The sequence below is a fragment of the Oryzias melastigma genome, linkage group LG13, assembly GCF_002922805.2.
Source record: "Oryzias melastigma strain HK-1 linkage group LG13, ASM292280v2, whole genome shotgun sequence".
Classification (NCBI taxonomy): Eukaryota; Metazoa; Chordata; class Actinopteri; order Beloniformes; family Adrianichthyidae; genus Oryzias; species Oryzias melastigma.
This window is the reverse complement of record NC_050524.1, coordinates 26,372,202-26,386,195: the sequence shown is the minus strand read 5'-3', so window position 1 is coordinate 26,386,195 and position 13,994 is coordinate 26,372,202. Positions and strand designations below refer to the sequence as shown.

The 13,994-nt window shown below is 41.1% G+C and overlaps 1 protein-coding gene across 1 annotated transcript in view; it reads left to right on the top strand.

The window, feature by feature from the left end:
• The window catches only part of ulk2 (unc-51 like autophagy activating kinase 2), a 44,418-nt gene that overhangs the window by 3,911 nt on the left and 26,513 nt on the right, over nt 1-13,994 (top strand). The window contains exons 2-3 of the mRNA XM_024257979.2: nt 1,252-1,344; nt 1,446-1,487. Of these exons, the coding sequence (XP_024113747.1) occupies nt 1,252-1,344; nt 1,446-1,487 (135 nt within the window). The remainder of the gene's footprint in view (nt 1-1,251; nt 1,345-1,445; nt 1,488-13,994) is intronic.

The window sequence follows — 13,994 nt, the reverse complement described above, 5'->3', positions numbered from 1 at the left end:
ATCTTAACCATCATTAGCTTTAAACTAACTAAAAACTAGATATATAGCATTACCTGTGATAATGCTAGTGTGAATGCTGTAAGCTGAAGGTGACTGCTGAAATTGATAGCTAAAAACGCTGAAGTTAGCTTCAGCTGAATCGCTGAAGCTAATAGCTGAAAATGCTGAAGCTGATGGCTAGCTAAAATATTAGTTAAATGCCAAATTAGCCTATAAAACTAAAAAAAATGTAGGTTAGCCAAAACAGCTAGCATGTAGCTTAGAAAATTGCAAAACTTCAAAATGCTGTAAGAAACATGAAAAAATCCTAAATTAGCCGAAACAGCTAGCATGCAGCTAAAATATTAGCTAAACTCCAAAAAAACCCAAAAAGCTTAAATAAATGCTAAAACAGTCCATAAAGCTAGCAGAATGCCATCATAACTTTTAACTTTACTACTCTCTGATTCATATAATACAAAGTAACCACTATTCTACTATTAAATTAGTCGTCGACTATTTTAATCATCAGTCAGTCGACTAATCATGGCAGCTCTAAACTAACGATTAATCTCTTCCTACGATTCGACCCGATGGTTACCGCCCTATTATTCATGGGAATGTCTTCAGTGCACTTTCGAGTACTCTGAGGCTGTAGTGCTCTCCTCTGGCTTTGTTTCTGCATGATCAGTGTTGTATTTTTGGCTGCAGCACACATCCTCTCAGCCTCTCTGTACACATGAGCTCCAGAAGGCTGTTTTTGTTGCTCCTGGATGGAACCCATCTGTGCACATGAACTCAGTCGGGGGGGAAATGCGTCCCTCTGGCCTCCTGGGGCTTTCAGTGTAAGTAGGTGAGCGCTTGTCCTCGCCACCAGCCTCGTCATTCAGCGTGCCGCTCCGCTCTGAATTCTGGCTTAGCTCTTAGAAAGCCTGCTGACCTCAATCTAGAACTTCCTTCATCCTTCATCTGACAGTTCATGACTGGAGCTCCACCCTCTGCAAGGCACAGATATCAAACATTTTAAGAAATCACCAAAAAGAGTAAAATTTCTGCTCACAAAAACAAATGTTGGTGTTCTAGTTAACATCCCTGATGGGTGTGTCTCCATGTCTCACTTTGTTCTACGTGGAGTCCTGCAGGGATGGATGGTGGGAACATGGTTTCAGTGAGATGAGATGTTGGGGAAAACCAGAGCTTCAGATAGACGAACAGTGTAATTCATGGCATATGAAGTCATGATTGAACCTTTTTGTCTGTGTTCTTCTGCAGAAAACAGACTGGGAAGTGGCCATTAAGAGCATTAATAAGAAGAACCTGACCAAATCCCAGATCCTTCTGGGAAAAGAAATCAAAATCCTTAAGGTGAGCACTCACAGATTCTACTTGTAGCAGACATGTTTGTTTTTTTTCCCCTTCACTCTGACACTACAGCCTCCTCACCATTTCCTTCTGTTTTCATGCAGGAGCTGCAGCATGAAAACATCGTGGGCCTTTATGATGTTCAGGTAAGGACAGCGTTGAGCTGCACACACTCCAGCATGCTGGGTTTCATGTGATCCAGGCCTCATGGTGAAGGTATCACCATAACATGTGGGCATGAGAACCTCAGGGAAGAACTGCTGTCAGTGGATTTACTAAACACTGAGCCAGGAGTGTTCAGGTGCAGCTTTTGCTCACTCTCTTAGTCTTTAGTATTGAGAGGGTTCTAGTTCTTCCACAAGAGTTCATTCTTTCTTCTGTTCATGAACATGTTCAGAAGATCCAGCTTCAGTCTCCTCTTGACCTCTGACTGATCTGCTCTGAGGATCAGGCTGCTTCTTGAGGAGCTCCTGCTGTGTTTTGTATCAACACAGCTGCTTCATCCACGTCCTTCTGCTGCACTAATGATAGCAGGCTTTAGACTAGGATCTGTGCTCAGAGGTTGTTCTGATGTCGATGTGGATGTTCCTCATGGAGCAGGACCTCAGCATTGAGTGTTTACATCATGTCTTTGTGTTTCTGTCAGTGAACATGCAGCACAGTCAAACCGGCTTTAAACGCTTGAGTAATGCTTTATGTAATGACTCCATGAGCTGTCAGGTGACCCTCGGTGCTGTGTGGAAATAGGTGAGATGGTCAGAACACATGAACTTCAGAGATAAATCCAAACTGCAGTTTTACCAATGATTTACAGGCTCAGACATGGGCTTCTGGCACAGGACAGCTCAATGGCTTTAACTCTTTGACAGCTTTTTTTTCTTGCTTCCCCCACTACCGTAATACTTTGAGAAGACTTTTTTGTCTTTTAGTTGCTTCTGTTGGAGGTCTCCACAGCCAATCATTTTCCTCCATCTAATCCTATCTTCTATGACCTCCTTGTTCACATCAACCATCACAGCATCTTCTGTGGTCTTCCTCTAGATCTCTTTCCTGGTAGCTCAGCATCCTTTCACCAACATCATCACTGTGTCTTCACAAAGTCCAAACCATCTCCATCTGCTTCCCTGCATTTATCTCCAAAACCATGATCTGATCATCTGATGGATACATTCTTGATCCATCTGGGTTCCTCCCAAAGAGAACCTCAGCATCTACATCTCTGCTTCCCATTCGACATCGCAGTACCTAAAGCAAGGGTGCCCAAACTTTTTTGCTCTAAGGCCCAAACTCTAAATGGGATCCCGGTCCTCGGGCCAAATACAATATTTTTCACATCATGAAATAAAAGAAGAAAATAAAGAATATGGTTTAATGTGTTTATTTTGAGTCTGTAATCATTAAGGTAACACAACTCAGAAATAATAAAATGTAATATATATATATTTGTCTTTGAAACTTTTAAGTATGTTACAACTATAGAGTTTTGTAAAACCATAGAGAAGTCATGAGAAATGGGTAATGGCTTTTAACTCTTTAACACCTAGACCTCGAAATGTCTGCCTGGACTTTTCTGCTCATTTTGACTATGAAATTGTCTAAAAATGTCTTAGAAATGTTTGCTTTTGCTCCTTTTCCAAGAAGACACTGAATTTTCAATATATATCATCATCTTACAATGTTTTCTATTTCATAATAGTGTTGGACCAACTAGAAAAAAAAAGAAAAAAAACAGAAAAACAGTGCAAATGTACATTAACAACAGATTTTGTTTGTTAAAAGCTTAAATTTGTCCAGTATCAAACTGTTTACAACAAACATTTGTATCTTTCTCTCTAAATGTGCAAAAAACAGTGCATAACATGTAAAGTATCTACAGGTGTTTTTGGACACACAGGACAGTTCTGTCCGCTTTGGCTCCTCAAAGGTTTTGGTGATGCTGCCAGTGACAGTCACAAGTCCCACACTTCCAGAGAGAGTTCTTGATGCAGATTCTGCAGCATCAGTGGGAAAGATTTCACCTGCTGATGGTTTTCCTGCATTTAGAGATGTTTGGACTCCTGGGATGTGTCTGGGGTTGAACCTCAGTGGAAGAGGATCTCCATCGTCAGTTTCTGCATCTTTGTTGATGTGGTGAGCAGCTTTGGTCCCTGACCTCCTCACCAGTCTCCATCCTCCTCACGTTTGGTCCTCCAGCAGCATCAGCTCCAGCTCACAGACTCTCACAGGAAACTTGAAGAAAAATAGTTTTCATTTATTGTGATGTTTATTTCCTGAACAAATGTAAATTTATGTTTATTTTATAAGATAACTTATAATTTACGAGTAAAAAAATAAGCCAACTCTCATTTGAATGACATTTTTCTCACACAGTTTGTGTTTCAGAGTAAAAACTAGCTAGAAACTGCTTGATTCCTTCAGGAAAAAACAGGGAAATGCAGCTCCACAAACGTTACCTTTTCTCACCAGAAATGACTCCTGCTGCAACACGGTCGCAGTAAAATGCGTACATATGCCACTACTTTGCACTCTGAAATACCATGTATAATATACGCCAAACACGCTTTTTGCGTGCATATGATACGCAATGATTGAGAATAGGTGGCGCCGGCGTACAATATACACAGCTTTTTAGGTTTGGTTTTGAAATCCTCCGGCTCTTTTCTAAATGACGTCGTTCCTGGTTAAGGTTAGGATTACGGTTATGGTTAGGGTTAGAAAAGCAAATTGTTCGTTAGTGGGGCTGTCTGTGATGCTCACGCCTCCACCAGGGGACGTGTCAATCGTGGAAAACACATTTTAACACGTTTAGGACCGCGCGTATTATATGCACGCAAAAACCGGTTTTGACGTATATTATACACGGTATTTCCCAAATCGTGGCATATGTACGCATTTTACTGAGACTGGGCTGCCTTCTGTTGCTCCTTCGGTCCCAAAGTCTTCCCTGAACCTCCATGAAGGTTATATTTCCCACAATGGTCGTCTTTCAGACATTTTTCTTATTTTTTCGCCGTTATAAAAACTCTTTTTGACCACTCCGCTCTCTGTATCTCTCCACCGCTCCGTCTGTCTCACTGGTAAACAAAGCAGCTTTGCACGGGCTTCTGGGTAAAATTACCGTGATGTCCAGATATTTGCAGGACAGCGCAATGTATCAGCTTTCAGAAACTGATGGAATTTTTAAAATGGAGCAAACCGTTCAGGAATTACTGTAATTCAAAGAGTGCTTGAACACTAAAACTACATTTTTAAAATGTTAAAACTGTAACTTTTTAACATAATTATGAATAATAAAAAAGGCAGGAATATTATTCCAGAATAAATCAAATTAACCTTAAATAACTTTCAATATTTTACTCTCCATAAAAATATATTTTGTCAAAATGATACAAGTTAGAAATGAGCACAAGATAAGATCGGACCATCAATAACAATAAAATAAAATGATCTGGAGGGCCGGATCCGGCTCCTGGGCCTTGACTTTGACACATGCTTAGACCAACAACAGGGCTGCTCTCACCACAGTCTTCTACTTCTTGCTTTCATTCTTGATGACTCTCTTTAGTCAAACATCACACGTGAAACCTTCCTTCACCTGTTCCAACCTGCTTGTAGTCATCTCTCCACCTCTTTCCCTCTGGACTGTTGACCTCTGTTCTTAAAGTCCTCCTCCTTCTTCACCTCTGCTCTCAGTAATCTCAGTCCGTCACATCTACACGCTGCCTTGCTACAGAATAATGATTTTTGGATTCCTTGTTGTTGCTGGAGCTACAAGATTCTACTGTGATCATTTCTACACCTTCCTTAAATGTCGATGGTGGGAGCTGTCCTTTGAACGATAGTTTTACATAAACACTTTTCCTGGTGGATGGCAGCAGCATGAACAGCTCTCTCTGCTGTGGTCTGTCCAGACCAGAGACGAGACGTTTGCTTGTTTTTATTCTTTCTGTGAAATTAATCCCTGACATAAGAAAGCTCACTGATGTAGACTTGAAATCCTAAAGAACAAACTGTTTTAGATTGACTTATTAGTAAACTCAAGTTCACTTCAAATCTGCCAACAGAACAAATCTCTTCACTTATAGAAGAAATGTTCTGTCTGTTCTGTCTCATTTCCTTTTATTGTTGTTCCTACATCAAGTGTGATGAATTCTTTAAACTTCTTTAAGCTTCTTTAAGCCATGTTCTCCATCAGAACCTTTCAGCAGCTGTAAGGGTGTTGTTTAGGGTCAAATGTCCAGAGCTGCCTCCCACAAATCCCTGCATTTCAGTGAACTCACTGACAGACCAGCAGGGAGTGAGGCAGGGATGATGAAGTTCTTCCCACATGGTAATGGCCACTTCCACCCGGTGTTTGCATAACTCTGTTTTCTGGTCCCCTGCTGATCACCCCATCTGCTCCTCCACCCATCTCCTCCAGCAGTCATGCTGATCTACAGGCTTGGCCTCTACTGGAACAGCAGCTATGATGTTGTCACAGAGGGGATCTGTCTTCAGATATCTCCTAACATCAAATCTGCTGCTGCTTCATGGGTGACAAGAGGTTTTGTGAGTCTTCCCAATAGACAGATGGTCAGATTCTTACTAATATAAAACTGAAGTTTTTGTAGCACAAAGTATCAGGCTTTACTCTAAACTTTTGTAAGATGAGTTTATCTCAGCCTTCAGTGATTACTGTTATCACACTAGTACAGATCTTGATAGGAAACCGTTTACTTTTCTTTGGAAAAGAAATCAATAGTCTTCCCTGCTGCGTAACCGGCCTGCACATTACACTACTTTGAGATAAAAGGCTCCATGTTCACATGCAGTGCAGTCAGGATGAATTGAGTTCCATGGAAATGAAAGCAGTAGTTGGTAGTAATCATGGTTATGGATGGGTTTCAGCATAAAGGATATCTGCATGGTGTCTATATTGATTACAGCTGGACTGAACAACAGTTTGTACAGTTCTTTTAAATGTTGACTTTAGGCAAGGCTAGTTTATTTGTACACCACATTTCATGTACAGAGACAATTCAAAGTGCTTTACATAAAACATTAAAAGAAACAATCAAAAGAAAGAGTAAAAATGTGATCATTAAAAGAAAGTAAAAAGATTTTAATTTAAATCAAGCATAGATAAACAGTGCGGATGTAAACTTTTGAATACATATTAATCAAACTGAGAACAGGTGAGTCTTTAACCTGGATTTAAATACACTGAGTGTTTCAGCAGATCTAATGTTTTCTGGAAGTCTATTCCAGATCTGTGGTGGATAGAAGCTGAATGCAGCTTCTCCATGTTTAGTTCTGACTCTAGGAACTGATAAAAGACCGGAACCTGATGACCGGAGAGGTCTGGCTGGTACATACTGGGTCAGGAGGTCAGTCATGTATTTTGGTGCTAAACCATTCAAAGCTTTATAAACCAGTAACAGAACTTTAAAGTCTATCCTCTGACAGACAGGTAACCAGTGTAAAGACCTCAGAACTGGACTGATGTGGTCTACTTTCTTGGTCCTTGTGAGAACCCGAGCAGCAGAGTTCTGAATAAGCTGCAGTTTCCTGATGGATTTTTTTGGTAGTCCTGTAAAAACACTGTTACAGTAATCAAGTCGACTAAAGATGAAAGCATGCACTAGTTTCTCCAGGTCCTGCTTAGACATCAGATCTTTAATCCTTGAGATATTTTTGAGATGATAATAGGCTGATTTAGTGACTGCCTTAATGTGTTTATCAAAATGTAGGTCTGTGTCTATCACTACACCCAAGTTTCTGGCCTGGTTGGTAGTTTTTAGTTGAATAGATTGAAGCTCTGTAGTGACGTCCAACCTTTTTTCTTTAGCCCCAAAGACAATAACCTCAGTTTTGTTTTTGTTTAATTGAAGTAAGTTGTGACACATCCAGTCATTAATGTCCTCAATGCATTTACCAAGAGCCTGTACAGGGCCTCGGTCTCCTGGTGTCAGTCTAATATATATCTGTGTGTCATCTGCATAGCTATGGTAACTAATGTTGTTGTTCTTTATAACCTGGGCCAGTGGGAGCATGTAGATGTTAAATAGAAGTGGTCCCAGGATGGAGCCTTGGAGAACTCCTCATGTTAGCTGCTTGTCTTCACTTTATAGAGAAGGCATGCGACTCAAAGAAAGGTACATTCTTTGGAAGTTTTGTTGTCTGAAAGTCTGTCTAGAGCTGCCTGTAAACAGTATAGCAGCAGCCACATGAACCAAATCCACATCTTGAGTTTTCTATGTTTACCATCTGAAAACAGTACATGTCAGCCATCAATACAAGAAACCTCTATTAAAGTATAGCTTCACTTACCAGAACCGGGAGCAGAGCAAACGACACGTTCAATCCCTAGAAGCAAAGGTTTCAGAGGCAAGACTGTTTTTTTAAACGAGCACATCACAACCAGGCTGTGGTTCGTCACCACCTTGGGCTGAACAAGTTTAGCTGTTCTTCCAGTCTTGCCAGCTTTCTAGAAACCAGAGAGCGACTTGACAGGAATGGATGGCAGCTGAGGCTCACATGAGCAGTAATCCTGCAGTTCTTTTAAAGCTCACATGGGATTGTAATCTACTAGTTGTTGGTTTGGATTTCAGATGGGATGCTTTGCACACTTGACAAAAGATTTCATTAACTGAAGCAGAGAAGGAACCTTAGGTGAAAATGACAGGGTGAAGTTGTTTTCCAGCAGTACAGTGAGGTTGTGTTAGGATCCTTGATGTTCGCACTCATCGTTTGTGTTTGTTTTTCATTGACAGACAGTTAACAGTTGTTGAATGCTCAGTGTTGTGACAGCTGTTGAATTAGAGTGAAGTCTGGCAGTGCTCACTATTCTGGCCTTTGTTGGGCTGCTATTTTTAGACACAATTCCTGCTCAATCTGTCTTGCATTCGTAGCTCTGTTCTTCCAGGTTTATCATGGGTTGGATGTGGTTTCCTGTGAAATCCCATTCTCTGAAACTGTAATCTGAGCTGACTGGAGCAGCTGGCTTTTCCTGGTTTTCTTCATTGTCTGAAGAGAAACGGAAAGGATCCCTGCTCAGCTGTGGGTGTGCACTGCTCTTGGGGTTGTGACGTCGGGAAGATCACGTTGTTGTTGTGAATCAGCTAACTCTTTCAAACTGTACGCCATGTTTGTTTTGTTAGTGATGGAGATTATTCTTAACAAACCTCGCTGCTGAACTTTGTACCAGATGAACCAGCTGGAAGTTCAGTGCAAGATTAGACGGAACCAACTGTAGACTCCTACCACCAGAATATCATAACTGAAAAGTTTATAGCATTTTTCAGAAGTACAGAGCAATAAAGCTGCTTTACTGTGGGGTCATTGTTTGTACACAGATGCTCTTTGGATAAAAGAAGATTTATGGTGTGATGGTGGTGAAACCCCAAACAGCTGATGAGTCTGAAAATTCCTCATGGTTCTTCCCTCTAGAGTGCGTCAGTAGAAACTGCTGTTATTGAGTCAATCACAGCTGTTTTGTGAGCGGTTATTCTCAAGACTTAAAAAAAAAAAAGGAACTTGAAATCTAAACATTTGCTGGGTGAAAATAAAAAAAAATATTCTCTGTCTTTAGCCCAGTAATATGTGTACTCTCACTTCTGCTCTGATCCTAAATGCTGCTTTTAGTTTGACTCCTGTTTCCCTTAAAAACGTTGTTGGTGACGTTGGAGAGAAACGGCAGCTTTTTACCAACTCCTCTGTTTGAACTGCTCTCTAAAAAAACAGGTAATCTCAACAGATATGATGCATATCACTGCAAATAACTGAATTTAATTGTTGCTCAACAGAGTTTGAATAAATAAGTATGATTTGAATCAAATGTCTTTTTTGAAATAGAAGTTTGACTGCAAAACAGTTTTATATAAAGTATGACGGAAAACAATTCCAGATTCAATGGCTTGTGTGACTGAAAAAGATCAGTGAGGTCTGTAATGTTTAATATAAGCACACTCCAACGGTTACAAACAGAATGTACAAAATCATTTAGGAAATCACATTTTATGCAAAGAATTGTGCAAAAACAAGTATTTAAAAGAAACAACTAAAATACAACTCATTTATGGTTGTAATAAATCCTTTTGTATTCAAATAATTAAAAGTACATTTTACTTTGGTTAGTGGATCATTTTTGTTGTGCATGCAGCTGCTTTCCTGTGCGTGTGAGATGGCTCATCTCAGCACCTTTATTTCTCAGCAGAGTTCACATCTTTCCTGAAGCTCTCCCTGCGTTCTCGTGTGTCTGTTGGTCTCAGTCATTGCTATCTAGCTGTATGTTCATGGTCTGTTCGGACAGCTTCCACATGAAGATGTGCAGTAATACTTTAGCATGTGTCCGTGTTCACACGCAGAGCCAGATAAGCTACTTAGAAAATGTCATCAAATGAACAAGAGCAGCTCCAGTTAAATTTAGCTCCATGTCACAATGACATTTGAACAGACCTGCACCTCAAAACCTCTTTAGTTTGATTTGTTGACACAGATATCAAACCTTTAAGACATAAACAAAGAAACGGCGTTTGTCATGCTGCTAAAACTGTAGTGTTTGTAGAACAGCCATTCTCTGACTGAATACCAGAACAACCTTTTCTGGTAGAGTCTACAGAAGAAACATCACGTCATCATGAGTAAATGCAGACATGACGTTTCAATTGAACATGCGGTCTGCTGTCCAGTCCAGAGCTGTGGTCATACCTGTGATCCTGTTAAGCCGTCAGTCTGCGCTAAACTGAAACGGCGCTCTGAGATTCCTGCTCCATGCGTTGACCTGGAACTAATCACAGCGGCCAGTAAACACTGCATGCAGCTCCATCAAACAGGGAGGTTTCCAATGAGCCTTTATGGTCATGTTACTCCATAACATCAGTGAGGCCTTTTGGAAAATGATGGAGATGAACGTGTCTTTATGCTGAACCTTGTAGAAATATCTAGAAAAATGAATGTGCATTCAGGCTCATCTCAGTCATAATATGGAAACTCATAGAGTTTGTGGTTTTTAGAGTTTAATTTTAGTGTCGATGTCACAGATGTCGGACAGAGCAGGTGACCCTTCACCTGGGGAGGGGTGAGCTGGAGACACAACCGCACTCGGGAACCATTTAGTGGTTTAACCTATTGACATAAATAGAGATGGACAAAACAAGGCTGTGCTGTCACCAATAAAATACGACTTATCTTGCGTTCCAACAAAATTAAGTCAATCAGTCGCCATTTCTCTGCGGTACGGATATCCCCCAGTTTCACCATTTTGGGGCCAGTCAACGTTGGTAAGCAGTGATTGGTCTGAGAATCTGTCAATCAAACACTTCAAACGTTTGAGGTGGGGGCCGCAGGCAGCACGTGCTCTTATTAAGGCACCTGATTGGTCAGTTTATAACTAGAATAATTTGCAATAAAGAAAATATATCATGATAAAAATTAAGTTTAGGAAGAACATGTTAAAAAAAGAGACACCAGAGCAAGAATAGTTATTCTCATGAGCAGAATGACTGACTAATAGTGGTTTCTTTTTCAATAGAAGTCTATGGGATTTTGGCTTTCTGGGATCAGTTGGTACTTCCTGTTTGGAAGACAACGGCGGAGGGGATGATCCAGTCCAGTTCTCTGTGTGCGGTCTATGGTATCCGACCCCTTTAAGCTTAGTGTCAGACAGGAGCTCTGTCCCATATTTAGAGTCTTTGACTCAGCCGGGATTTGAACTCAGGGCAGACAGTCTACCACGTTGGCCACTGAACTGGTCCAAAGGTTGGCATTCTTTTACATAGGACTTCAGCTTCTTTGTCCTAAAGACAGATGACTTGACTGACCCATCAGGATGCAATTTTAGGAGCAGGGAGGCCTCGAAAGAAAAGCAGTGATTTGTCTTTATTTGTGAGCGCATCAGTCTGACCTTTCATTAACATGTTATAATCTGCAGTTTTTCCACTGATGAAATCTTATCAAGTCATACTGTCAGGGGATTTGAACTGGATTAATCAATTCTCAGCAGCTAGCTAATGTCTACCACTGTGCAGAAATGGCCAAACGCAAATTCACTGAGAAATGGCTTAAAAATCATGAATATTTAGAAACCTTAAAGGGCCTTGTTTAAATGGGATTTTTGTTCTGAAATGTTTTAGTTATCGATTTTCAGAACGGCATTGATGACTCGTTTTCATTTGTTTTGCAGACTGGACTGTAACAACAGGTGGAATTTTTATTTTTCTGTTACATTTTTTGCAGAATTCCATGCCTGCATTTTTGCTGAATCAGACATGATTCCAGTCTTAAAGGCAACTTTTCTGAATCGGTACACACCGTGGAATGTTTGGGGAACCAACACTCATTGTGGAGTGTTGTCATAATAGCAAGTGTTTAAAAATACCAGATGTTGGTCTGTTTGACACCGAGTTCCCCCAGACTGACAGAAAAAAGTCCAGTCAAACTGAAGTTCAACAGTTTCAGCCGCAGGTCAACTTAGTTGGAGAACGGTGCTGTCATAGAGAATGTTTTAAAACCCTTTTCACATTTTTGCTGCTGTAATTAAACATTGTGCACTTTAAGGTGTGAGACATGAATGAATAGTTTTGAATATGTTAGGCAGTGTACCATGTTTGTTTCTCTGTCAGTGTTCAGAGATGCTAACACCATAGAAGTGGCCACTTGTAACTTTGTTAGTTTGACAGGCCCATCCGTGTGAAACCCCCCACTCTTTTGTTTGGTTCGTCCTTGGACTCATCAGTCCCTCACTGATGCGACATGTGTTCAGAACCTTTCTGGGAAACATGACCAAGTTTCAAACAAAAACCTCAACATTGACAATCTATCCTCAAGAACAGAACTTGTGTAATTCTTGTTCCATATTCATTTCTTCTGTCTGTTGTTGTAAAGTCCGGTCTGTGACTCCAGGCTGAGGGGGGAGGGGGGGTTGTTCTGTCCTCGTATGAATGTTAAAAGGAACACAGGAAAAGAGCAACAGAGCATGCTCTGTGGGCTTCTCGGGAGTTCAGACATTTTTCCTGGAAATGGCGAGTGTCTGCATTCCTTCACACCGCTCTGCTTTCTATGCATTCGATGGGAGGGGCTTTCAAAGCAAAGCTCTGTTGCTGTTCACTGGGAACACTATCGCCCTCCCAGTCACATGGCCCACAGTCAGCCCCCCCTGCAGCGCATGTGAGATCACCTCATAGGACCGCTCACATGACCGTGGGTGCACATGTGTCCTGCATGATGAGTCACGCCTGCAGAACAAAGCTTGTTCAAGATTAGTTTTTTTTTACTCTCCTTTCTAAACTTGAAAACCAAATCAAAATGAGCCACATTTTAGTCAGCAGGTCACTTCTATGTGGGGTCAAGGTTTGACCAGTGATGCCATAGCAACCACCCGGTGCAGGTACCAAATGTTTACCCGTCAGGTCAACAAAGAAGAAACTTCTCTTGTTGTCTTGAGCTCTGTGGAAACTTCTAACATTGTTCACACTTATGCCCTTTAAATATTTACCAACTCCTGCTGAGAGGGTAACCTGTGACGGTCGGGGTAAGCTGTGGCGGTTGGGGTAAGCTGTGGCGGTTGGGGTAACTTGGCTGCTACCCAGGCCGTGCAGGGTTAACCTCTCACAGTCTGATGGTGTGTGTTTTGCTGCTAGTCTGCCGATAAACGGGGTTCTGTTTGTGTGACGAACTGGCTCTCAATAAACTATAAACTGCCGTCAACAGTGCACACACCAGCATGTTGACACACTCCGGATCGGCTCCCCTTTGCTGTCTCCCATCCCCCATGTTGTTATATAACCTCCGACTCCTGGAGCTGGAGTGTGACGCAATCAGCGAGCAGCCAACCAGACACAGCGTTGGATGTGAATCACAGGACTCCTGGCAGTGCAGAGTATTCCTGTGTGTATGCATGTTTTTAATGCATTTGTTCCTGAGTTTTTATGAAGGGGGCTGGATAATAAACTGCTTTCATCTCCTGCAGATTATGTTGCATAACAGTTCCTTCCCGGTGCGTGCACGGGGCCGTGTTATGATAGCGGAGGAGCTTTTTATATCGCTGGTGTTTTGGAATATTTGGTGCTGGGAGGGCTGGCTTTGGATCCCTGCCCTCAGCGGCCAAAGATCGCAGGTTTTATCTGGGCTCAGCCTGCGTCAGAGTTGGATTCGTATAGAAAACATCTGACATGGACACCATTGAAGCAGACGTTCCTTTCATAAAACTTTGGCTGCTACCGTGTCCATGCATGTGGATCTTGAAATGTGTCCTTTCCCTCAGCTGTAGGGCTGTTGATCGTTGCTTAGGTGGCGATCCGATCCGATTCACGAATCAAGCTCAACAATTCACGAATAGAACCACGATTCTTACTTTTTAATATAATCTTTATTGCTATGTGTATGTTTATTTACTGGATGGATGAAAATTTAAATTATTTGTATTAAATCATCATTTATACATTTATTTAGAACAGGAGATCAGAATGAACAAAACTGATTAAAAATAAAACACAAAGATTCAGATGGAAAGAAATGTTGTTTGTCATTTTAAAATTTTCTATTTTTTTTTTTTTTTTCAACCTCTGATCAAGTTCAGCAGTTACAGAAACAACATAAAGAGGATAAAAATCAAAGCTGTTTTGGATCATTTCAGTTTTCTATCTGCAAAGTTCTTCAACATTTGACGTTCTAAT